The sequence below is a fragment of the Mauremys mutica genome, chromosome 5 (genome assembly GCF_020497125.1).
Source record: "Mauremys mutica isolate MM-2020 ecotype Southern chromosome 5, ASM2049712v1, whole genome shotgun sequence".
Lineage (NCBI taxonomy): Eukaryota > Metazoa > Chordata > Testudines > Geoemydidae > Mauremys > Mauremys mutica.
In genome coordinates this window covers 138,471,824-138,496,547 of record NC_059076.1, presented here as the reverse complement: position 1 = coordinate 138,496,547, position 24,724 = coordinate 138,471,824, and the positions used below count along the sequence as shown (strand labels likewise).

At 48.8% G+C, this 24,724-nt stretch overlaps 1 protein-coding gene across 4 annotated transcripts in view; it reads right to left on the bottom strand.

The window, feature by feature from the left end:
• RAB11FIP5 (RAB11 family interacting protein 5) overlaps positions 1-24,724 on the bottom strand; it is a 101,762-nt gene that overhangs the window by 34,222 nt on the left and 42,816 nt on the right. For 3 of the 4 annotated variants that reach the window (XM_045018130.1, XM_045018129.1, XM_045018126.1), the window contains exons 2-3: positions 5,334-5,791; positions 3,035-3,779 (exon numbers count right to left, since the gene is read on the bottom strand). In XM_045018130.1, the coding sequence (XP_044874065.1) occupies positions 3,035-3,779; positions 5,334-5,791 (1,203 nt within the window). Of the gene's footprint in view, positions 1-3,034; positions 3,780-5,333; positions 5,792-24,724 lie in introns of those variants that run through there. The other variant, XM_045018127.1, reaches the window with a different exon arrangement.

Genomic DNA, 24,724 nt, shown 5'->3' with positions numbered 1-24,724 from the left:
AAAAATAAGTTGCATGCTGAAAATGGAGGGACACTGTACATTGTTAATATTTAAACCTGACACAGAAGGACCCAATAGTGATTTAATTTTCTTACTGAATTCAATAAAACCTGAAAGTTTAAATTTATCTGCACCTGGCTCAGAATTCCATGACTGCTGCAGAAACTAGGTGCTGGTGAGTTCAGAGGGTCTGGTGTTCCATTACCAAACCTAGGAGCCACCCACACATTAACTACAAGCCAAGGCCTTCACTTGTGACATTGTCAAGTTGCTGTAATCAGGTTAGTCCAGGATGCTCCTAGGCTCTTTAAAATACCCATGTTAAGTTCTACTTGTTTACTCAGTTGACTAGCTGGGGTTCCTCTGCTTCAAAAAGAGGCAGCAGAAAGGAAATCACCATTCTAAGGAAAGCTTGGATGGAGGTTTTCTCTCAGAAAGACACCTGCTGCTGACTTGCTCAGCTGCTTCTGGGTTACTGAATGGAGAAGTGCTGTGGTTCCTGAAGACTACATCAGAAGTGAAGCGGGAAGAGCTTGCCACTGACTGACCACATGGCCCTGGACACTTCACTAAACCTGCCTGCTTCAGTAGCCCCACTTGTAAAATGTGGCTAATACTGCCCTACCCATAGAGCACAAGGGTGCTGGCAAATCAGTCTACACAGAGATAGAACCCCAGAGTTACGAACTCCAGAATTACAAACTGACTGGTCAACCACCCACCTCATTTGGAACCAGAAGGATGCAATCAGGTAGTGGCAGAGGAAAAACAACCACCCACAAATACAGGACAGTGCCCTGTTAAATGTAAACTACTGCAGAATAAAGGGAAAGTTTAAAAAAAGATTTGACAAGATAAGGAAACTGTTTCTGTGCTTGTTTCATTTAAATTAAGATGGTTAAAAGCAGCATTTTTCTCCTGCACAGTAAAGTTTCAAAGCTGTATTACGTCTCTGTTCAGTTGTAAACTTTTGAAAGAACCACCATAACGTTTTGTTCAGAGTTACAAACATTTCAGAGTTAGGGACAACCTCCATTCCCAAGGTGCTTGTAATTCTGAGGTTCTACTGTATAGTCAGCATAGAATTAGCAATTCAGAAGCAGAAAGTGAAATTAACTAAAAACTGACTAGTTTAGTTTCCTGCTCCAAGATGAAAGAAATATAAGATGTGAACATACTGGGTAAAATTTTCAAAAGTAACCTAGCTGCCCAAGTCCCATAGACATTTAATAGGAGTTGGGATCTCAGGAAGTCATTTAGTGGGTAAAATTCTTTAAAAAGTGCCCATCAATTAGCAAGGCGTAAGACTTTAATTGTAACATCTGACTTGATGGTCAGATGTAGCAAGCACTGATCCCTCCCCCTGCCCCAAACTGCCATGGGAGCGACGCTCTGATAATGTAAGGTGGAAGTCCGTGAGGTGAGGAATGTCTTTGAAAAGTGATTTTATTTTTTCCTTTTATAATTTCCCCCCTTTAATCTGGTTCCATGTGTCCACAGCCTTCTGCAACTGTAGCATTTTCCACAGAGGTACAAGGGAAGAGAGTTATTTTTTCCCCTTCATAATGAGCATGCAAGGTAGCCACACTATCATCCTTGTTCAGGCTGCAGGAAGCAGAACCTGTTGTGCTCTGATAACATTGTAAGAAACCCTTTTAGTATTTGAACCAATTGTTTCAGCACCCCAGGCCCTTACCTCAAACAAACCAGGGTTTTTTCCTCTTATGCAGCCCTAGACCAGCAGTCTCAAAACTCCCTCTTATTTCTTTTAAAACCTGAGTCTCCAAAGAACAAACAAACTTTTCCTCCTGCTTCCTCTCCAGGCAATGTTGCAAACCTAAACAAATCCTTAAGAACAACAGGATCCATGCAGAGCTAAAGGCACAGCAAACCAAATGTACTTCAGAATTTATTTTCCTTGATGGACCAGGGATAAGTGACCGGTTAGCGTTAGAGCAGTCATCCTTTTTATTAAAGTCAGTGAATGCTGGGGTGGGTGGGTTCGCTCCCTGCAATATCAGCAGGAAGATCGGACTGAATCCGGCAGACAAGAATGCACAGGTGATGGAACTAGGGGTGCTGCTGCACCCCCTGGCTTTAAGTGGTTTCCATCAGACACGGGGTTTACCGTTTGGTTCGGTGGTTCTCAGCACCCCCACAAGAATTCAACAATTAAGAAGAATGAGGAGGACGAGGGTGGGATTGCATCTCCATGATATAACCAGCATATAAGGGGTACAAGGTTGAAATCGTTCCATGTGCCACAGACTCCTGCACCTGTGTAGAGGATGAATCACCACGCTATGCTAGAGCAATCAGAGATGCATAAGCAGGAAGAAAGGGGGAACAGCAGAGCTGGGATCAGCCACTTCAAAAGGCTTCACTCACATTACCCAGAGTTACCCACCTATCACCCTCCTGGGCAGCACAGTGCCACCCTGAATCAAAGATCAGGGAGTGCATCCTCCTTTATAAGCAATGCACCTGTAACTAGCTATCTTGATCCCCAAGATCCCAACTGGGTGCAACAGGAACTACAAAGGGAATGTTAGCTACCTAGGAATAATATTTTAATAGCTCTTTCCCACCAAGGATTTCAAATATGCTTTGCAAACATTACTGAGTTAAACCTCCATCCCAGAGAGAATTGTATCATCCCAAAGGCCCAGAAGGGGGAACTGCCTTGCCTGAGCTCACATGGTGGATCTGTGGCAGAAGCAGGAACAGAACCCAGAGCTCCTGACTCCCAGTCCTGTGCTTTAGCCACAAGACCAGCCTTCCCCCTACAGGAGACACCGACAGACATTTATAGCCCCTTGGAAGTATTTTTTCCCATCACGGTATGGCTAGAAAATAGGTTTGGAAAGTGCATCTAATTGAAGATCACCGTTCCATTTAGACTGTACAGCAACGTCGTAACGGCACAGCTTTTCAGATTGTATCTTGGGGCAGCTTGGTTAAAGATATACAGCGGCCTCTGAAGTGTGACTGTAGGGAGCAGTTCAGCATAGCCCAGAATCCTGGTTTTACTGACCTGGGTTTCTGAGAATGTTCTTTGGTGTCCTTGGATCCAAACCAGCTGCTGCTCTTACTCTTCTCATCTCCAGCAGCTGTTACTTGCGGAGATACGGTCAGGGATGATCCCAGCTTCTCTCCCAAGCTCTTGTTCCCTGCATCATTTTTGGTGCCCCCGTGGTGGAAGAGGCTGACCTTGGACTTCTTGTCTTCCTTTCTGGTTTCCTCAAGGGGCTTGTCTTTCGTCACCTCCATGGAGAAGACCATCGGAGTTGCGATCTGCATGGGTTTGGTCTCTAAGCGGCTGCCTTCTTCCAACTTGGCTCTGCCTAGATGGTTGCTGAGGGTTACAGCTTTGGTTGAGACCTTGTTCTCCTCTTGTACTGCTAAGCTGGGAGGAGAGGGAAGGAATCTGGGCTCGTCCTTCTGCTGCCCCTTCTCAAAGCTGCTGGCTCCCCATGGCAGATCTTCAGAGTCAGGAGGAGGGAAGCCAGCATGGAAACCCTCCTCGGACTTTCTGGCGATATTCTGTAGAGGCAAGGACAGCGGCGAGGAGCTCGGTAGGCCAGACATCGGGCTCTTTGGTGCAGGTTCATCACTGTAAACATGGCTTCCATTGACACAGAGAGAGGATCTGGAGACAGGGTCATTCTTTGGTTTCAGGCTTTGGATTGCTTTCGGCTCCGCTGCCACATTAACCTGGGAGATCTCATCACTGAATGCTCTCTTGTGGGTTAATTTTGGCGAAGGCAGATAGTCTTTAACTAGAAGGGGAAAAAAAAAACAGCACCAAATGAGACCATCTGCCTTGAACCCCGATATTTCACACAGCAACATGGCCTTCTACCACCTGCCAGTGCTGAAGGTATCAGTGAAACTGCTCCAACTCCCAGCCTCACAACCCCAGCTGTGGCTTCTCCTGATCATATAATGTAATTATAATAAATACTGAGACTAGGGCATGAGCACACTGCTATGGAAGCGATAGTTGTCTCGCCAATATGATCTCACTGAAGGATCAAGGGAGGAGGATAAAACCTTCCTTTGAAATAAATCTCAAAGTTAGTAATAGAGGCAAGAAACTATCTTCAGCAATGGCTTCAAATTTTACATGGGGAAGGACTGCGCCTGTAAGATTCACTACAATGACTATGCAAACATACTGCTTTGTGAAGAACAGTCAATTTAGTTGAGGACATTAGGGCGGATGGGAAAATGTGACTTAAGTTCTCCCTGCATTCATTCCCATTTCCAGGTCATATAGTGCCTGAAGACACACAACAGCTTTTTGCAATTAGTTGTAGAGTCCAATCTGCAGAATTGCCTGACATTAAATGGTGCACGTCTAATTAGACCTTCCCACGCTATGTGATTTGGTTTTTCCCCGCGGATGCATATACAGTAACTCCTCACTTAACATTGTAGTTATGTTCCTGAAAAATGCAACTTTAAGAAAAACGATGTTAAGCGAATCCAATTTCCCCATAAGAATTAATGTAAATACGGGGGGTTAGGTTCCAGGTGAATTTTTTTCACCAGACAAAAAAACTATATATTATATAGATATACACACAGCATACATTTTAAACAAACAATTTAATACTGTTCACAACTATGATGACTGTGAAGCTTGGTTGAGGTGGTGGAGTCAGAGGGTGGGATATTTCCCAGGGAATGTCTTGCTGCTAAACGATGAACTAGGCTGAGCCCTCAAGGATTAACACATTGTTGTTAATGGTAGCCTCTCATCAAAGCAACACAAGCAGGAGGGAGGGGAGACAGCATAGCAGACAGACACACACCGTGTGTGAGAGAGAGAGAGAGAGACAGACAGACAGGACAGACACTGCCCCTTTCAGGTGACATTGTAAACAAGAAGCAGGCAGCATTATCTCCTACAAATGTAAACAAACTTGTTTGAGCAATTGGCTGAACAAAAAGTAAGACTGAGTGGACTTGCATGCTCTAAAATTTTACATAGTATTTTTCAATTAACCTCATGCCATTACTGAATTGCAATCTCTTTATCGTGAAAGTTGAACTTACAAATGTAGAATTATGAACAAAAAAACTGCATTAAAAAATAAAACTATTTCTTTTGTTTTTTTACAGTGCAAATACTTGTAATAAAAAAATATAAAGTGAGCACTGTACACTTTGTATTCTGTATTGTAATTGAAATCAATATATTTGAAAATGTAGAAAACATCCAAAAATACGTAAATAAATGGTATTCTATTATTGTTTAGCAGCGCTTTTAGTACCCGAAGTACCCTAGGCAGCTCCTTATTTAGTGATTAAAATCAGTGTCCTCTTACCAGAGTGCTCTGTGGACAGACTGCTGTGTCTGCTCGGGGATTTGGTTCCCTCAGGAACGTTGACGGTTATGCCAAAGTTGTTAGCCAGGCTACCGCTGGCTGAGGAGACGGTGCTGTCGGAGCCCAGCGAGGTGTTGGACTGGGTCAGGGAGGACTTGCGGAGCTTGTTCTTGAAGAAACCACCCTTGCCTTTGGATTTCTTGCGCCCTAGCTCGTAGTCCTCCTCCATGTCGAGGGCCCCTGTGCTGCTGGGGATGATAGCAGAGGCAGATTCCAAGTCGTATTTCTTCTTCCCCTTCATTTTGTCCTTCAGCTTGCCGAAGGGCGACCGGGGCTTGTCCTTCATGGAAAGGTCGAACATGCTGGCCGTCAGGTTGTTGCGGGTAAACTGGATGGTGACCTGGATCTCTCCTCGCTCCTTCTCCTTTTTCCCGGCCTTGGAATGTAGCTTGTGCCACCTGGAGTTTGAGAGAAGAGGGGAGAAGAGTCTGTTATTTCCAAGAACAATGACTGAGCCAGAAAGGACTGAGCTCAGAGGGCAAGAGAGAGAAGGAAAACAGAACCCATCAGGTCTGCCCGGCTGCTCGGGGAATTAGCTGACATACTGCACAGGGGAGAGCACCTAGTCACTAAGACAATGCAAACAGCCCGCTCTTCAAATGATTTCATTTGCTGCTTCTCACAAGCCAGGGAGCCCTGGTGCATGGAGGCTTAGCTGCCATCAGGTTTGTTCCATCCCTCAGAGCGGGCGCGGGGGGTTCTCCTCGGAGTGGGTGTGGTCCGAGCTCACTCCCAGGACACAACCTGCACTTCCACAGCACCCTCTGTCCAAGGAACTCGGAGCACTGGACAAGCTAGTGAATTAATTCTCTCCACCCTCCTCATGAGGTGAGGCAAGTTTTAGGATCCCCATTCCAAAAATGGAGACACAGAGACCCAGAGAGGAAAAGTGACTTCCCCAAGGTCATACGGCAACTCGCTGGCAGAGATGAGAACAGAACACAGGTCTCCTGACCCCCCAGTCCTGGACCATCTCTCCACAAAGGACTGAAGTTCCATCCCACAGCCAGAGGGTGGATCCCCGTTGACACAGCTTAGGTGGTCTGGTGAGAGGAAGCCAAGCTCTCTGGACAACTGGCTTGTGGTATCTCCTTCCTCCCATGCTCTGGCTCCCTCCTCCTGCTTTAGGTATCTCCTCCCCCACACTTCCCAGCTGCTGCTACCCTACCCGGTGTCGACTTCTCCACCACTCCAGGCTAATAAAGCGAAAGGCTGAATTTTTAAGGACCATGTTTTACTGCAAAGTGCCTAGGATTCTCTTCAGGCCTACATGCTGTATGAACACAGTGTGCTGTTAGCCTAGCCGGCTTTGCTTGCTGTCTGGCTAGCTAAGCGTTCTAATGGACCACCGACCTTACGCATGAAGGAGGCCCAGGCTCTCAGACCACACACAGACAGGACACATGACAGCTTTGATCTGATAAGGGCAGCAGGCCAGAGCCCAGTAGGTACAAGCGCAGCAAGGATTTCCTCCAGACGCTAATGGAGGCTAATCGTGGACAAGGGGCTCTACATAGGATGTTGTGGGATTCCACATGAGACTTAGTTATGCTACAAAAAGCTGACAGACAAGAAACTCGCTGGCAGGCCTCCCACCTCAACCAGACCTCGGTCACCACCAGGGCCAAAGATGCTGCAAACAGAACGTTACAAGCTTTCTGACAATGTCTGAGCCAGCCCAGAATCCGGGGCTGGCTATGGGACAGTGTCCCCCCCAGGGCTCATGTGGGGTCAGTGGGTTGATGAGATTCATATATGCACATAACTCAGGGCATGAAGGTGCCATTTGTAAACAGACCTTTTACCGATGCATACCATATTTTAAGGCATATTCCTACATTCAGTTCTCACCCTATTTCCACTAAGTAACTTGTCCACATTAAGACAAATTACCCTCCATAGTAATACTACATGTGCATTCCAGAGGAAGGCCCTAACTGATCACGTTTTAAAAATTACTAGTCTATTAACATAGAATAGAATCATAGAAGATTGGGGTTGGAAGAGACCTCAGGAGGTCATCTAGTCCAACCCCCTGTTCAAAGCAGGACCAACACCAACTAAATCATCCCAGCCAGGGCTTTGTCAAGCTGGGCCTTAAAAACCTCTAAGGATGGAGATTCCACCACCTCCCTAGGGAACCCATCCCAGGGCTTCACCACCCTCCTAGTGAAATAGGGTTTTCTAATATCCAACCTAAACCTCCCCCACTGCAACTTGAGACCATTACTCCTTGTTCTGTCATCTGCCACCTCTGAGAACAGCCAAGTAGCTGGAGGCTGCTATCAAATCCCCCCCATTCTTCTCTTCTGCAGACTGAAGAAGCCCAGTTCCCTCAGCCTCTCCTTGTAAGTCATGTGCCCCAGCCTCCCAATCATTTTTGTTGCCCTCCGCTGGACTCTCTCCAATTTGTCCACACCCCTTCTGTAGTGGGAGGACCAAAACTGGACATAGTACTCCAGGTGTGGCCTCACCAGTGCCGAATAGAGGGGAATAATCACTTCCCTCGATCTGCTGGCAGTGCTCCTACTAATGCAGCCCAATATGCCGTTGGCCTTCTTGGCAACAAGGGCACACTGCTGACTCATCTCCAGCTGCTCGTCTACTGTAACTCCTAAGTCCTTTTCTGCAGAACTGCTGCTTAGCCAGTCGGTCTCCAGCCAGTAGCAGTGCATGGGATTCTTCTGTCCTAAGCGCAGGACTCGGCACTTGTCCTTGTTGAACCTCATCAGATTTTTTTTGGCCCAATCCTCCAATTTGTCTAAGTCACTCTCTGCACCCTATCCTTCCAGCATATCTAGCGCTCCCCCCAGCTTAGTCTCATCTGCAAACTTGCTGAGGGTGCAATCCATCCCATCAAACAGACACAAGATGGATGAGGTAATATCTTTTATTGCACCAAGTCCTATTGGTGAGAGAGAACAGAAAATAAAAGATATTACCTCACCCAGCTTGTCTCTCTAATATCCTGGGACCAACATGGCTACAACTACACTGCAAAGTCAATTCAAACCTTCTAAAAGAAGATTGTGGTTAAAAGGAGAAGAGCTTGGAAATTCAAAATTAAGGCTCGACTTGAAGAGCAGATGCCCCCCGGGCCCAAACTGTAACTGACTAGCTCTCCCAACCCGCCTGCCCTGTGCCTGAATTTGATTTTGCCCTAAGGAGTGTCTATTAGAAAACCATTGCGGTATGGGAGAGGCAGGATAGCTGCATGGTCCAAGCACATATCTGGAAGCCAAGGGTTTCTTTATTCCAATCCTGGCTCCAGTGCACTCACCCCGCCCCCTTGGGCGAGGACGAGGGAACAAACAGGTGACAGATGTGAAGTGCACGTACCACACTACTGGACGGTGCTCAGATACTATGGAACCTACATACAAGGGGGACCTTAATCCTAGTCTCCTGGGGAAAGTCTCTTGCAGTATCCATTAGGCTGCAAGTTCCTTGGGGCAGGGACCGGTCTGTGTGTGTTTGCACAGCATCTAGTTCAACAGAACCCAGACCTAAACTGCAGAGCAACAACAGACCGACCACTACTGCCCCAGCCACTGTCTTCATTTCCCATCCTAAACTGCTGTGGAGGGTTTCTGGGCGGCCCCATAGAGGGCTGAATTTCAACAGCATTTGAAATGATTCCTGTGCTGTTTGTAAAGCTTTCTGGGATCCCTGGGGATGAAAGATGCCATGGCGCCCTTAAGGCCACTACCCCGATATCTCCTTCAAATCCCTCCAGCCAGCCTGCCAATGACAGTGGGGTAGTGGGAGACGCTGGTGTTTCTAGGGTTAAACCCTCACAACTCAGAGCCATCCGGCTGCCAGCCTGATCGTATTACCCTCCCCCTCCCTCCTACCAGCTGGTCCTCCCTCGCGTCTGGTTTCAAAATCAGATGAGAATGTCTCTTGGGCAGGCCTTTGTCTTTGTGCGTCTGTACAGCACCCAGCACCATGCGGCCGTGACCCCAAGCAGGGCATCTGAGTGCTACCATAATACAAAAAGTAATTAACAGAAACTTATAGGGTGACCAGATGTCCCGATTTTATAGCGATCATCCTGATTTTTGGGTCTTTTTCTTATATAGGCTCCTATTATCCCCCACCCCCTGTCCCGATTTTTCACGCTTGCTGTCTGGTCACCCTAGAAACTTGGCATCTCTATCAAGTGACTGGCTAGCTTCAGAGCCCACCTGGAACATTTTCCCAGGTCACAATGCCAAACGGCACTGTCTGCACTGGGACGGCCGCAGAACACCTGGCCCCGCAGGGCTGCCCTTTCACACCTGGGAGAGAGGGAACACTCCTTCAGCCCAGCCCAGCTTTGGCCTTGACACCCTGAGCACTGCCAACTTTCGCTGATTTCAATGGGAGCAGCTCAGGACCAGGCCTCTTCTGCCCTCGGCATCCAAACAAGGATACCTACAGACTCGAGGTCGGTGCCTTCCTGGATGGATGCCGCCAAGAACAGCAGCTCTGCAATGCTGCTTAAGAAAACTATCCCAGCAAGCAGGAGGAAAGTGCTGGGAACACACCTACTTCCCTCCAAGAAGTCCTGCAGCTAAAGTGTCTCCACGCCAGCTCCCATGCAGGGTTTATGCTGCGTAATTTCCTCTGGGGGCACTTCAGGAGCATAAGACAACACCCTGTGTGCTCAGATACATTGCTTTGTTCTAGCCACAGCACCTCCTGTTGGTCAGATTACAGGGAAGGTACCTACAGACATGCAGCATCCACGCCCAATGTATCCAGGAGCACATCCTGCAAATCAAATAAGAGCCCACGCTCTGCAATAAGTCACAGGCACCAACCCCTCCCCACACCACAGTGCCCCATCAGTTTGAGTTTCACAACTAGGTACACACAACTTTGGCGGTTCAGCTTTCCTGTTAAAACAGGACAATAAGCAGCCATTTATTGCTATTTTTATGCAAACAAAAATCTGGTAAGTCTTTCAAACCTAAAATACAAGCAGGGCCCCCCTGCGCCATTCCTGCGGGGTGTATACCACACAGTGCCATCAGCGAGTGACGGGACAACCTGTGACGTCAGGCCTATAACAACTCAGGTCCCAGCATCTGCAAACCCTCTAAGGGAGGCTGCCAGTGAAATGTTTGCAGTAGGACATGAGCTGTTAATGTGAATGTAAAGCTTTACTACAACTGCTCGGAGTAGAGATCATAGTATCTGGTCTGTGTTTTGCTTAAGGCTGGGTGAGGTTACTCAACGCAGTATGAAAAACAGGGAAAGGATCTCTCTGCACCGCTTCTGATCACAGAAACGTAGGGTGGGAAGGACCTCAAGAGACCATCTAGTCCAGCCCCCTACAATGAAGCAGGAATAAGTAAATTAGACCCTCCCTTGTCCAACCTGCTCCTAAAAATTTCCAATGACTGGGACTCCAAAACCTCCCCAGGTAACTTGTTCCAAGTGCTGAATTATCCCTATAGCTAGAAGTTTTCCCCAATATGTAACCCAGATTCCCCTTGCTGCCAATCAAGCCCATTACTTCTTGCCCTGCCCTCAGGGACATGGAGAACAATTGATCACAGTCCTCTTTGTAACAAGATTTTACACAGTTGAAGACTGATGGCGGCAACTGCAGCTTGCTCACTGCCTTCAGCATCTTGGGCAAAGTGAAGGAGACCTGCCTTTGAAAAACATACACGTCTGTAAGTCTGCCAGTGCGGCAAGAGTAAATGTGAGACAAGTGGACCAGCACTTGAATGAGACCAAACTAAGAGACGCTGCAGAAGTGCTGCGAATTGGTTAGGCTGCAATCTTCTAGCTTGACATTTGTCCAATGCCGACAGCATTTTATTAAGGGGGCTGTGCTGCTGATGGCTCTGTCTTTTCAGAGGAAATCCAGAGAGGTTCTGATAACCATTTAAGTGGTGCAATGATATCTTTAAAGAGGTGAGGGTAAACAAATTGCTGGTCAAATGCCGAACTCTGTTCAGTCCCTCAGTCTCTCTTGCAGTTGAGGTTGGATGGAGCATTCTTCACGTCTTGCATGGCTGCTGTTAGACCATTGCCGTGTTCCACCCAAGAGGTGGCTGAGTTTCAGTGGTGGTGGCAGTTAATCCCCTACCTAGCTCACAAGTGTGTTAGGTTGAGAGTAATTCATAGTAAGAGAGACATAAGAACATAAGACCAGCTGTACCGGGTCAGACCAAAGGTCCATCTAACCCAGTCTCCTGTCTTCCGACAGCAGCCAGTGCCTGGTGCCCCAGAGGGAATGAACAGAACAGGGAATCACCAAGTGATCCATCCCCTGTCACCCATTCCCAGCTTCTGGCAAACAGAGGCTAGGGACACCATCCTAGCCAATACCCATTGATGGACTCATCCTCCATCAATGGCTGGACCCACTATAGACATGAGTAGCAGAACTGAGAGATGAGTTTCTGGAACCTGCATCTCCTGCAAGGTAGGGAGGGAAAGCATTTAGACCCTTTCCTCCCACCCCCAGCCCACCTATCCCCAACAAGGATACATTTGGTTCCTTCTGCCCCCTCCAATTGCCAGCAACATTTCTCCCCGGGCTGCTGGCTGCCACATCAGAAAGAGAGGCAGTGAAATCCCCAGAGATATGCTAATGATGGAAGACAGCACAAACCACCCACTTGCGAAAGATATCCCCCCCTCCGCACCCCCGGACAGATCCAGAGAAATGCAGAGTCACCGGGGCTTATACTACAGCTGGGCCTCCAGTTGTACGTACAGAGTAAGTGAGAAGTCACTGGATCAAGTCTATCCCCACTACTCGGATGGCTCCAGCCACTGCAGGTTCTGCAAGCAGATAACGCACCAGAGAGCCAAGCGAGCACATTGCCATCTGGCACCGCTGCCCTGCATCGCTCTGCCCCATCTCCTCACCCTCCATTTAAAATCTCAGCTGAAATATCTTGCTGCAGCTGGTGCCTTCTAGAAGAAGAGGGGAATTCACCTTTATTTTACTGCAAAACATTCTGAGATACATGACAGAGAGCACCATGCAAAACATGATGTGTCCTATCAGAGAATTCTGGAGAAGAGCAAGGAGGAGTCTTGTAACTATTACTTCATTCTTTTAATCGTGTGTGAGCAGAGGAGCTTCCTGTATTATAAAGGAAAGTTTACCACCACCACCACCACCTAATTACATAGCACGTCTCACCCATAGATCTTGAGTATTTTACAGGTCAGCATAATTATCCCCATTTTACAGATCAGGAAATAGAGGCAGAGAGGTGCAGTGACTTGGCCAATGCCACAGTGAGAAAACTGGGCATAGAACTCAGGAGTCCTGACTCCCCACTCGAGACTGTCCTGATTTATCAAGGGAAGCCTCATTGGTAAAATTTAAGATCCAAATGAAATATGGGTCTGCATGAAATAATACAAAAACGTTTCGGGGGGAGTCATGTAAGTTTCTAATTTTATACCACAGATTGAAGTAAAATTACCCGGTTAAAATGTAACCGAGCTGCATTTTGACCTTACAGGGGCAGAAATGCAAATGGAGCCTACAGCCTCAAAACATCAGCACTGTATTTTCCCTAACATCTGCTGACTCTGCTCAGAAGGAGCAAGCACCAGCGAGAGCTCATGGGCATAATGTGTCCAGGAAGGGGGCCGCTACACAGAAAGGGGCACTCCTGACCTTCGACAATGGGATGGCTGCACAGGTGCTAAGCTGGGATAGGGCTCGGAGGTCTCAGCGAGGTGTGGCTGGTTTTCCTGATGCAATGGTAAAAACCACCCACCTACCCTATAAGGGTATTTCCAAGAGTAGGAGAGGCTTCCCATTACATACTTAGGGGCTATTGAACATGTAAAGCAGCGTTGCTCACTAGCACACTAGCAGCAAGTTAGCAGACTTTCAGTGCCTTTATTCACAGGAGACTGATTTGATCTCTCCTAACAACCAGGACTAGGCTGACTAGTAAACTGGAGCACAATGCACCCTTCTCCCCTAGGGCACTGGTCACTCCCCATTTGCCCTTAGGTACCAGTCCACGAGGAACCGGACTACTTCACAAAGAAACCCAACTGGCTGCCTTGCCGCAGCTCAGAGGAGGTCAAAGGGCTAGACATGCTGAGAGTCTGAGCTGCCATCTCCTGCCTAGAGGGGCTTCCAGCTCAGAGACCCAGGGATACTGGCAAGGCCGTGCTGACGGGCCTGCACTAGCGTTACCCATGCTGTACCTGTTCTTTGGCTTCAGCCTCCGGGGCTGCCTATTTGCAGCAGCACCAAGATTCACTTCAAGACTCAGCCATAACAGCAGAACACTCTGCTAACAGAGGACGAGCGTCTTCCCCTCAAATGCCTGTCATGCTACATTACAAGCAGGTAGTCTGGCCCATGGCTGTAACGAGCATGACACCCAGCAGCTAACATCCTTGAAAGGCATGTGGGGTAATGGCCCACGAATGGCAGACTCCCACGTGGCTGCGATCCTGCCACGACAGGGTGCTAAAGCAACTCGCCAAAAGCATAACGTGTGCCAATAAAAAATTAAATCTGCTGAAGGGGCTATTTAAATACCACAAAACCCACCAGCCTTGGGGAGCAGCGAAGAGGGAAACGGTCCAAGCATCCGTAACACAGGGGATCACGCTTAGTCCCTGTCTGAAATCAGACGACTCGCTGATCGACTGTTAAGACCAGAGTTCCTTGCAAAGGCCAATGCTCCCAGCTACCCGTTCTACAGCACTGTGTGCTAGGCACCTCTCAGATAGGGTATCAAGCATCGTCCCTGCCTCAAAGGGCATTTGTTCATAGTGGATATTAACGTTCAGTCCATACCAACCAGGCCTCGCTCAGAGCCACAGGCTACTTAGGGTCTGAGCGGCTTCCCATCTCATGCCTTGCCAGCCACGGCAGCACTCAGAGACGCGCTAGTGACATCATACCACAGAACAGCCTTATTTTAAAGGGGCGTTCCTCCTCCCACTGCTGAGAAGCTGTGAGTAGGGGTTCAGGGAAAGATCCTGGTCTCTGGACTGTTTGAACCCTTACAGGGAAGTGTATCAGAGGCAAAGCGGAGATCCCCAGACACAATCCGGGTACCCCGAAAACACTTTTGGGCAACTGGCTGTTTAATACATCACTGCCACCAGTTGGAATTACAAACCGTGACCCACCTGTACATATATTATTTACCTACTTTAACCTCGTTTCCTTTTCTTAGCTAATAACCCTTTAGTTCATTTACTATAGACTGGCTATCAGCATGGTCCTTGGTGTAAGATCTGGAGTACCAACTGATCTGAGGTAAGTGACTGGTGCCTTGGGACTGGGAGCAACCTGGTGTGGTGTGATTGCTGGTGTAAGTAACCATTGTCACAAAAGCCCAGTAGTCTGGGTGGCAAGATTGACTGGAGTGTCTAAGGCAGGGGTGGCAAACTTTCTGGCCCACTCACAGCTGTGAGCCACTCCAGACAGCGTGAGAGGTGGCTCCATGCAACAGAGGTTAGCACACTGACTTGGACACATCAACGTCCATGAGGATGAGACGGACCAGGCCCCTGACGGATACGTAAAGCACACAGCAACTGAGTCAGGACTACTCTCCCTACCCCTCACCTTCTCCATTCAAAACACATTCGAGAGTTAGTCACGAAATTCTTTGGCGTCACTGTTTGTGTGGCTCTAAAGGGATGGTCAGTGAAGACCATACCTGGTATCGGAAATGCAGGTAGGATTGTGATTGTATTTATCGACCCCTCAAACTGCTGCGGAAATGTTTCACCCACCTCTAGGACAAAAGTGTATCACATATGGTTTAGTTAGTGGACTGAGCATGTGGTTTGGAGGCAGCATACCCTGGTACCATTCCTGACTTGGATACTGTCCTGCAATGCGGCATCCTTTAGGCAAGCTACTTAATATCACACTTGAAAGATGGCTAATTATTCCACTTTATTATAGTGCTTTTGGACTGAAACCCCACACCTTAGAGTGCAGTGGGCACCCCAGCTGTACACACTTCTTTGCATGGCCAACTTTAAAATCCATTGCTTAGATTATATTAAAATACTAGAGGTGTTTTCTGTGGCAGATGGTCCCTTTAAAGAGAGCAATATCACAAGGCAACTGTTAACTGGGAGTCACATCTGGATTGTCTTATTGCATGGGAGACTATTTCAGTGGGTGAAAGAAACAACAACTGCACAAACATTCCAGTGTAATATCAGCCGTATCAGAGGCCCCACCGCTGAACAAGCTGCAAAGCAATCCAATTTTTGACCCCATTAAAGCTACCATAAAACACAATGCTATGGTATAGTCCAAAATACATCTTACATTGGACTATACCATAGCATTGCGTTTTATGGTGGCTTTAATGGGGTCAAAAATTGGATTGCTTTGCAGCCTGTGTGCGACTAGGGTATTTGGGGTAGTCTGCCAAGTGTTGCTCTTTGCTCCGACACAAGGATCAAGTCTGAAAGCTCAAAGTTATACACATCATGTTGTGCTGATCACTTCCAGAACATGACGGGCTGGGGATTGGAAGCAGAAAAACACGAAGCCACAGAACTGTAAGCCCCAGAAGGAGCAGTCTTGTTTGCAAAGCAGCAGTGTGTGCGCTTACAGCCCACTCAGACAGCTAGTTATAGCCTCAGCTCTGCCACTGACCTCTTGTGACCTTGGGCAAGTCACTTAATCACCGATTTAGTTTGCCCCTTCATAAACTACATAGAATTCTGTCTACCTCATAAGGAAGTTAGTGTCTTTGAAAGATTTCAGATGCTCTGAGATATTGCTATGAAAGTCATTAAGTGTGAAGTAGCATAATTAGCATCATGTTGAAACAGACAGACACCCTCACCTACAAATTTCACTAACCTATTTTTAAACAGCCACTGCCAAGTTCAGTCAAAAAAATTGCAGTCAGAAGATGTAATCCCATTAGATCCCACAAGCTCAGAAGGGTCAAACTGGTCCAGTACTTGCTATAGTGAGGTCTTCCATCCAACTATTATCAATTCAGTCCTGAGTTCAAATCCACAGCAAGACACTAGAGGTGGTGCTGTATGGGAAATTTTTACAGAAAGTCTAAGTCTCAATATTGTTTTCACATTTTATTCGGACTTTACAAAAAGTTGCTCGCTCTCAAATTACCTTCATTTGAGCAAAAAGATTAATTTTCGAACTATTAAATTCTATTTTGAGAAGTCAAGAGGAAATCTGAAAGCTTTATAGCACACAAACGTTTGCTGGGACCTTCAGGAACAGAGGCTAGACCAATTCTTACTGCCAAGTTTTGCACAAAGAAGTCAAGACATAAAATTGCAAATATGTTCCCCAACGTTTCATGGGAAAAAACATATCCCAACTGTATCATGCATCAGTTCATTACAAGCTATTTAGAGAAAGAACATAATCACCAAGAAGGGAGCGAAATTTAGAATAGTCCCAGGGTGTAACCAGAAGTAATGGGATGAAGAAAAGGAAGGAATTTCGGCTGAATATGAAGCTATTAGGTTCCTGACTGGGAGATCATCAACCTGTGGAACATGACCCCAAGGGAAGGGGTGGAAGCCCCATTGTTTGAGAAATTTAAAAGCTAGACTGGACAAAGCACTAGAAAATTATCTGTAAGGAACCATCCTGTATTGGCCAAGGGAAATGCACTAGATCAGTGTTTCTCAACGACCGGTCTGTGGACCAGCGACGGTTCCTGAGATCTCCCTGACACAGTTTAGGAAGGCAGCGAGCCAGTCCCTGGTATCAGAAAGGTTGAGAAACATTACATTACATGACTAGGCACAGTAGAGAAAAAAAAATTAGTTTGGTGCAGGATCAGGTCCTGCATTTAGGATTCGTGTGAGATCTATAGAAGTCAGGTATATTTCACCACCACAGGACCAGTCTGACAGAACAGCAGCTATCTCAACACGCAGGGCAGCCCACACCAAAAGGAAGCAAACTGACCAATGCCTCCTTCCTACTGATAGGATATTTGCAAAGATTTTTTTTTTTTTAAAAGCCATAGTTACGGAAAGCCCCTGTGGAAAGAGAACTTGCAAGGGGACTACACCCTTTCCAGGCTGGCAGCAAAGAAGTTGATGCAGCATCAACAAGATTTAAAGAGGTGCTGGCCCCAGGGCAGACAGGCCTCCTGTTATCAAAGCACAGCGCTCTGGCTGTGCAACAAAAATACCTTCACTAATTAAACTTAGTGGAGGGGGGTGTCAGGAGACCTGGGGTCTATTCCCAGCTTTGGCACGGCCCTGATGCATGACCCCGAGCAAGTCACTTTACCTCCGTGACTCGGTTTCCTAGGTTTACCACCCTCTTGTGCACCTCCACATCTGCAGCTGCAATGCGCTGTGTTAGAGGCGGGGTGAGGCCGGTGAGAGTTTAGAGGTAATCTGAAGGTTTTCTTCAATTGTGATTTTTCAGCGCACAGAAGTTGGTGCTGGGGATTACGTTATGCAAAGTCTTCCGTTCGGATAGCACTTGACACACGTGGGGCACACACTAGTTCAAGGAACCCTCCCAACAGCCCGGGGAGGGAGCGGTGTTCTTGTGGCCATTTTAGGCATAGAGGCAGATCACAGTTTCCCCAGGGCCATGCAGCAGTGCCAGGATTATGGAATCTCAGGAATTCCTGGCTTCCAATCCCAGGGCTCTCTTCGGGAGGTGGAGCGCTCTCACTACAGCGCAAGATCACCCAGCGCAAGCCGCACAGCTAGCGCAGGACTGAATTCCCCATCTATCCTCCAGCAACTCCTCTGGTCTAATTTTAAAGTGACAACCAACAAGGCTCCCGGCATTTTCTGTGGGAGGCTGTTCCGCAGCTCCATACACCCACCAGGGCCGCCCAGAGGGGGGGGCAAGAGGGGCAATTTGCCCACAGGGGCCCCCACAAGAGTTTTTCGGGGCCCCTGGAGCGGGGTCCTTCACTCGCTCCGGGGGGCCCGGCAAACTCTTGCGGGGCCGGGCGCAGGACCTTCTTCGCTCCCGGTCTTCGCCGGCGGGGGGGTCCTTCCGCTCCGGGGCGGAAGGACCCCCCGCTGGTGAATTACCGCCGAAGACGGACCCGTCGCCGAAGTGCAGCCCGGTCTTCGGCGGTAATTCGGCAGCGGGGGGCCCTTCCGTTCCAGGACCCGCCGCCGAAGTGCCCCGAAGACCGGGCTGCACTTTGGCGGCGGGTCCCACTTCGGCGGTAATTCGGCGGCGGGGGGGTCCCCGCCGCGGGTCTTCGGGGCACTTCGGCGGCAGGTCCCGGAACGGAAGGGCCTCCCGCCGCCGAAGACCCCGGGCCCCCAGAATCCTCTGGGCGGCCCTGATGTCCACAGATCTTTAGTTGTCATTTAGCGGAGAGCTCTTAATGTCTCCTAATTCAGGGCCCCCGATTCATCTCCCAGTGAACACAACGGGAAAAACTCTTACTGAGTTCCGCAGGAACAAGGCTGGGGCTTCAGTCAATCGACTGGATCACCTTAATCATTTCCACTGCTCTTCCTCTGCACTCTGGATTCAATGCCCCTCCTTTGTGGATACCTGCACTCCCCGCCCATTGCTACGAGCAGGCTACACTAGTGCCCTGTCGCTCCAGAGTTCCAGTCTTGCAACAGATTTGGATCAAATTCCTGCAGGTTAGAATCCATCCCACGCAGTGCTTGTGCTGGCAAATAACGGAGCAGGGGTGAGAATGTATTAGAGAAATAACCACCCCCTGCATGGAGCTCGCAGATGTACACAGAGCCCTAAAACTGCTCAGTTTGATGCCAACAAGCTATTAAGAAACCAGTGACAGGTGACTCAGGCAGATTCTTTCCATTAAGAGGGTGGTGGAAACACTGTTTGGAATAAACTGCAGCCAAAACAAATAATTTTTATTAGCCTGTAGCTCAGTTGAGAGCAGGAACTGGAAAAAGTGCAGACAAATGGAAAGGATGCAGCAAATGAAGGCAGAGGAATGGTGGATTGATTAGTTTTACAACACCAGGAAAAGAATTAACAAGTAATTTTTAAATATTACATCATATAAAGAGATTAGATATGTCAGCTTGAGGGGAAACAGACTATAAGAAAGAACCTAATATCCTGTTAATATATGGCTCACGTTTTTACCTTGCTAACCGTATAGTAACAAGTTATCTTCTCCCATTGTGTCTCTCATATCATGGTCCTTTAAAATTAATCTGAGATCAGATGCAGGTATTTTTGGAACTCAAACAAGAGGTATGTTTTTACAAAATATAAATATACTCCTAGCAAAACAACTGCTCTAGCTATCAAAGGAGGGCACTTGTCATTAATGAGACTTGTACACATTTAATAATCTACTATTTCACCGTAAATAGTAGATTATGAAATAAACTGGCAATCTCAGAGGTAAAACCTGGCTTGCATCCCAATGACTAGCAGGCATATTTAAAAGGGGCAACGTTAAGTCAAATATGGCTCAAACTTCAGCCTTAAGTTTTTTTAAAAAGCTTCCATTAATACCTAAGATGAATGGAAGTGCCTTGGTTTAGTTTAGAAAGATTTTGGAAGAGGGGACATCTCCCTATACACTTCCTCTCCCATCGGTAAGGATTAATCCTGCAAGAAGGAACTGGTGCATCTGAGCACTGTGTGTATAAGTGCTCTGTAAACGGCTGGCACCCTATGAACGATGAGGAGTGTTAAACATTTCCATGCCTTTTTACAAAATTCCAGTGGAAACAGTTCTTGAGCAAACACTTCTGTAGAGCGTTTGCAACCAGGATGCTACAGAATCCTGCTAGAGAATCTAAAGGAGACACTAACTCCAGGTGTGTGAACCTGGCTGGTCTCTGTTTCTGGGATCAGGACAGATTTCCTGGCCTACAGCAGCAAAGATAAAAGCAGGGGTATTGCACAACTGTCTGTCATTTTCACAAGAGCCTTTTTATTATTACTTTGTCCTCTCGCTCACCCCTCCTCCCACCACGTTTGTCCATTTCTTCTCCCTTTGGCATCTTTTCAATTGGAGACTGTGAGCTCTCTCGGGTAGGGCCGGCGTCTGTGTTTGTGCAGCGCCTAGCACAGTGGGGCCCTAATCCCCAACTGGGGCATCTAAGAGCCACCGCAATGTAACAAGAAAGCGGATGTTTTTCAAGACCATCCACCTCTCCCTCCTGCCAGAAACCGGACTCCACACACACAGCTCTGAATTCGGGTCGATTTGAAATGCTGCAGTGGAAGGATCTTCTAGGGCCAGCGCAGGTTCCGCGAGTCAGCGCTTGACTGAGATTTGCGCGGCCCAACAAAGAGCTCAGGCGGTGCAGGCTACGTGGTTCCTTCGTCTTTTCAGGATGTTTATCAGCACGTCCAGCAGCATTCCCTGCAACGCGCGCCCACCCCTTTAATAGTTTGCTTCACACACAAAATCTAATCTCGTCCCTCACTTCCCGTTACTCACCCTCGCCCAACTCGTGTGCCACCTTCCCCCAGCACCGCCACCTACGTCACCTCCCACGCATCTCTCCACGCCTCTTATTCCGCTACGCCTAGAGCAAACTTCCTCACTCACCACCACAAGCAACCTCACAAGTTCCCCCATCACCACCACTCATCCCTGCCCTTGTGCCCTGCCCTAGCCCTCGACGCTGTCATCACCTTGGCGCCACCCAGAGAGGACCCAATTCTCACCGAGTTGGCGTGCCAGCCTCTCTCTACCCTTGTCTGCATTTGGTCTAGTTTAGATTAAAAGTTCCCTGCCCCTCTTTTTGCAGAGCACCATCCCCATGTGGCATCACACAAATGAATAAGGGCCCCTCCAAGGGACCTGCAGACACAAGGTGTTGATAGGACACGGAGCCTCCAGGATGAAGTCAGTAGTTCATGGGTAAGGCTGGGACATCGTGACGCCAGGAGCTGTTCAGAGGCCAACAGTCTCTCCTGTTCAGGTTGTTACATGCTGTCCCACACCTTCATATCCCAGTGCTCTAACCCCGGTGCAAGTGTTCGGGGACAGGTGCCAGGATCACAAGCGGGCTCCCTGCTTGACAGTGAGAGACTGAAAGACCCCGAACTCGCCTCTCCTCCGCAGGCCTGGCCCAGCCAGGGCAGGGCTCCACAGCACAAGCTGCGAGCGCCGTACCTGCTTGACAGGTCGAACCAAGCTGCTCTCCTCATCTCTCTCCAGTGGTCTCATTGCACGTTGTGAGGGGTCCATTCCCCACCGCAAATGAGGTCTGCCACAAATTCACATCGGGAGTGGGACATATTGAAACTGATCAGTGCTGGGTTCGTGCAGGATGTGATCTGGGCTCCTATCCAAGCCACATGCCTCACCCTAAGGAGTTCGGCCAGGAGGCAGGCTTCCCCCACCCCTACAGATCAGTCTCCCACATCTCCACAGTGGAAGGCTCCAAACCTTGCACTCTCGAGAATGAGGATGCTTTTATTTTCAGTGACAAGCCATTTCCAGCAGGAATCTACTGCCCCCATGACCTACAGGCGTCCTCTCCTCCCCGCTGCAAACAGGGCACTGCCTGTGCAGTTGCTACAGCTTCTTGAGGTGACAGCCACCACCATCCGCTCCTGGCCCTGTCCTCTCCACCCACCCCACGCTTCCCCCAGTGTGTGGTGCCCAGATGAGTGACCTGAAAGCCTACTCTGCGAGGGGTCCCCCCCACCATTTGGGAAGGGTGCGCGATGTCTTGCCAGGTGAGTGGCCAGTTTCCCTTCCATGCTGCAGACCACTGAGATGGACACAGCGGAAACCGAGCCAATCGATGCTCAAAACCCCCGTGTGCCCAGATTAGCCATCCCAGGATGGGGTTTGGGAGTTGCCAGCTTCCCCAAAAAAGTCTCCCCTCAGGGCAGGGAGAGCTCAGGAGCGAGTTTAAAAAACAGGCTTTTCACCTGCTCAGGCAGCAAACCTGGGTCCAAAACAAGTTTGTGGAGGCAAGTTCATATATCCCACCGTGTACCCTCATTTGCTGGGCATACGGACTAAACCAGATGCATTCTGGGATGAATTCCCACTGCTGCAGGCAGTGTTACCAACAACACAGCTCTGTCAGCCAGCCAGGCTAGTTAGCTGGCAGTTAGCTGGCCAGGCTTCGTCCACCTCCTGGGACCATTACTTGCCTCCCTCTCCACACCTTCCCTAATGTCTTGGGGAGAGCGGAGCACAGACAGTCCTTAAAAACCAAAGCCAGACAGGTTTCCTGTTCAAGCCAGTCTCTGAAGTTCCTGTCGAGCCTGGGAAGCAGCGTGTTTGCCATCAGCCAGACAGCAGAGCTACCCACATCTACGCTGCACCCCTTCCCCTCGCCTCCCAAGAATCCAATCCCTGCAACTTTTGAAAACCAATCCTGGCTTGTATCTTTCCCAGGGCAAACAGCTGCCAAGCGAGACCAGCAACTGAACCCTTAGGGACTGAGCTTATGTCCAAATTCCCCTTGGTTCCATCCATGCGCACTGGGCCCGTGCTAATCCCCTCCTTCACCGGGACCTGCAGTCTGGGAAACTCATTCTTTGTTCACAGCCCTCTGCCCCCTTTGCTGGCTTGAGGCTCTGTATAACCACAAAGCTGGCCCAGTGGGTGACCCTCCCCCAAAATACCCCACAGGGCAGCCTTCTGCAGCACAACACAGGCGCTTAATTAAAGCCAGTCCGAGGACCTGTCAAAGCTCCTTTCCTCACACGGGGAATGGCTGGTTCCACCAGGCTGAACAAAGAGTCAGCAAAGGAATGTGCGAGGCGCAGGAACCCAGAGAACGCAGCTGTTGGGAAGTTTCCCTGATCCAGAGCAAGGCCAGGTTGGAGGGTTCTCAGCTGACGCAGATCCCTTATCAGAAGGCTCCAAGGGTGCCCGTGATGCCTCCTGAGTGCGCTCACTGCCATGTACTTTGGCCAAACCGGACAGTCTCTACGCAAAAGAATAGACGGACACAAATCTGACATCAGGAATCATAACATCAAAACGCAGTAGGAGAACACTTCAACCTCTCTGGTCACTCAATAACAGACCTAAAAGTGGCAATTCTTCAACAAAAAAACCTTCAAAAACCAGACTCCAGCGTGAAACTGCAGAACTGGAATTAATCTGCAAACTAGATGCCATCAGATTAGGCCTGAATAAAAACTGGGAGTGGTTGGGTCATTACAAAAACTAAACCTAATTTCCCCATTACTAATTTCTCCCTACTGTTACTCACATCTTCTTGTCAATTGTCTGTAATGAGCCACTCTCTTACCGCCTCAAAAGTTATTTTTCCTCCCTTGGTATCCTGCTGTTAATTGATTTATCTCATTAGACTGACCTCACACTTGGTGGGGGTTGCCTTTACCCTTTCATGTATTTCATGTCTTCCATTTTTCAGAGGAGAGAGACTTCTGCTGGGCACGCTGCAATGGAGAACCGGCTTTATTCCCCTTCCAAGGGCTGGAAAAGCTGCCGCCTACCCTCCACCTCGGGAGCAGATGGCAATCTTGCTCCCTGGCTAGGAAGCTGGAGACTTGCTAGGAACAGACCCAGGTGGTTCCCCCCTAGGATAAAATGATGCGAGCTCTCTGCCCCAGTAACCCCACTTCAGAGCCCGCACAGCTAGGAGAGAGGAGGGGAGAGAGAGACAGAAGAATGCAAAGCTGAAGGTGACAGGAGGCCTGTTGAATCACCCGGTTTGTCTCCCAAGGGAGTGGCTTTCCAAGGACCAATCTATTGCTTTGCTTTGTAAGCGGCCCACACTCCATCTCGCCCAGTCAACAGCCGTTATTAGCACTGATCCAGAGGGCCGCCCGCTCCATTTGCAACCCCCTTTGAGCCCCACAGGATTACTGTCACCTAAATGAACAGGTGCAGCAATCCCACAACATACACCCACCAGCTACAATGAAAGCCCATTTCCTGTCCAACCACTGCCGTTTTCCCCAGCGACACCCCTTGGCTGAAAGTCAATGGGAAGAGCAGACTGCAGAACAGTGGGTAAAAGGCAGGTTTGGAGGAGAAATAGAAACAGAGCAGCCTCTATTCTGCATTTACTGCAGCTGGGATCTGCCAGAATGACCTGTGATGTGCCGGGAAGAGTGTTTCGGGGAAGGAAAACGCCCAGGCCCACTCTGACTGCATCAGATACAGAGAATCACAGCTCACGCGCTCACTCTGCTTCGGCGACTGCGACCTAAGCAAGCCCTGGTCGACACGACGTCGTCACTGAGGGGCGTGAATAACCCACACCCCTGCGCAATGTAGTTACGCTGACCTAAGCGCCGGCGTAGACAGTGCTATGTTGGCGGGAGACCTTCGCTGTCTGAACATACCCGGCCTAACTCACCCTTCCTACCCTAGTCAGGGTCAGTTATGAGCACATAAGTGCTGACTCCGTGAGTGCTCCGGGGCTGGAGCACCCACGAGGAAAAA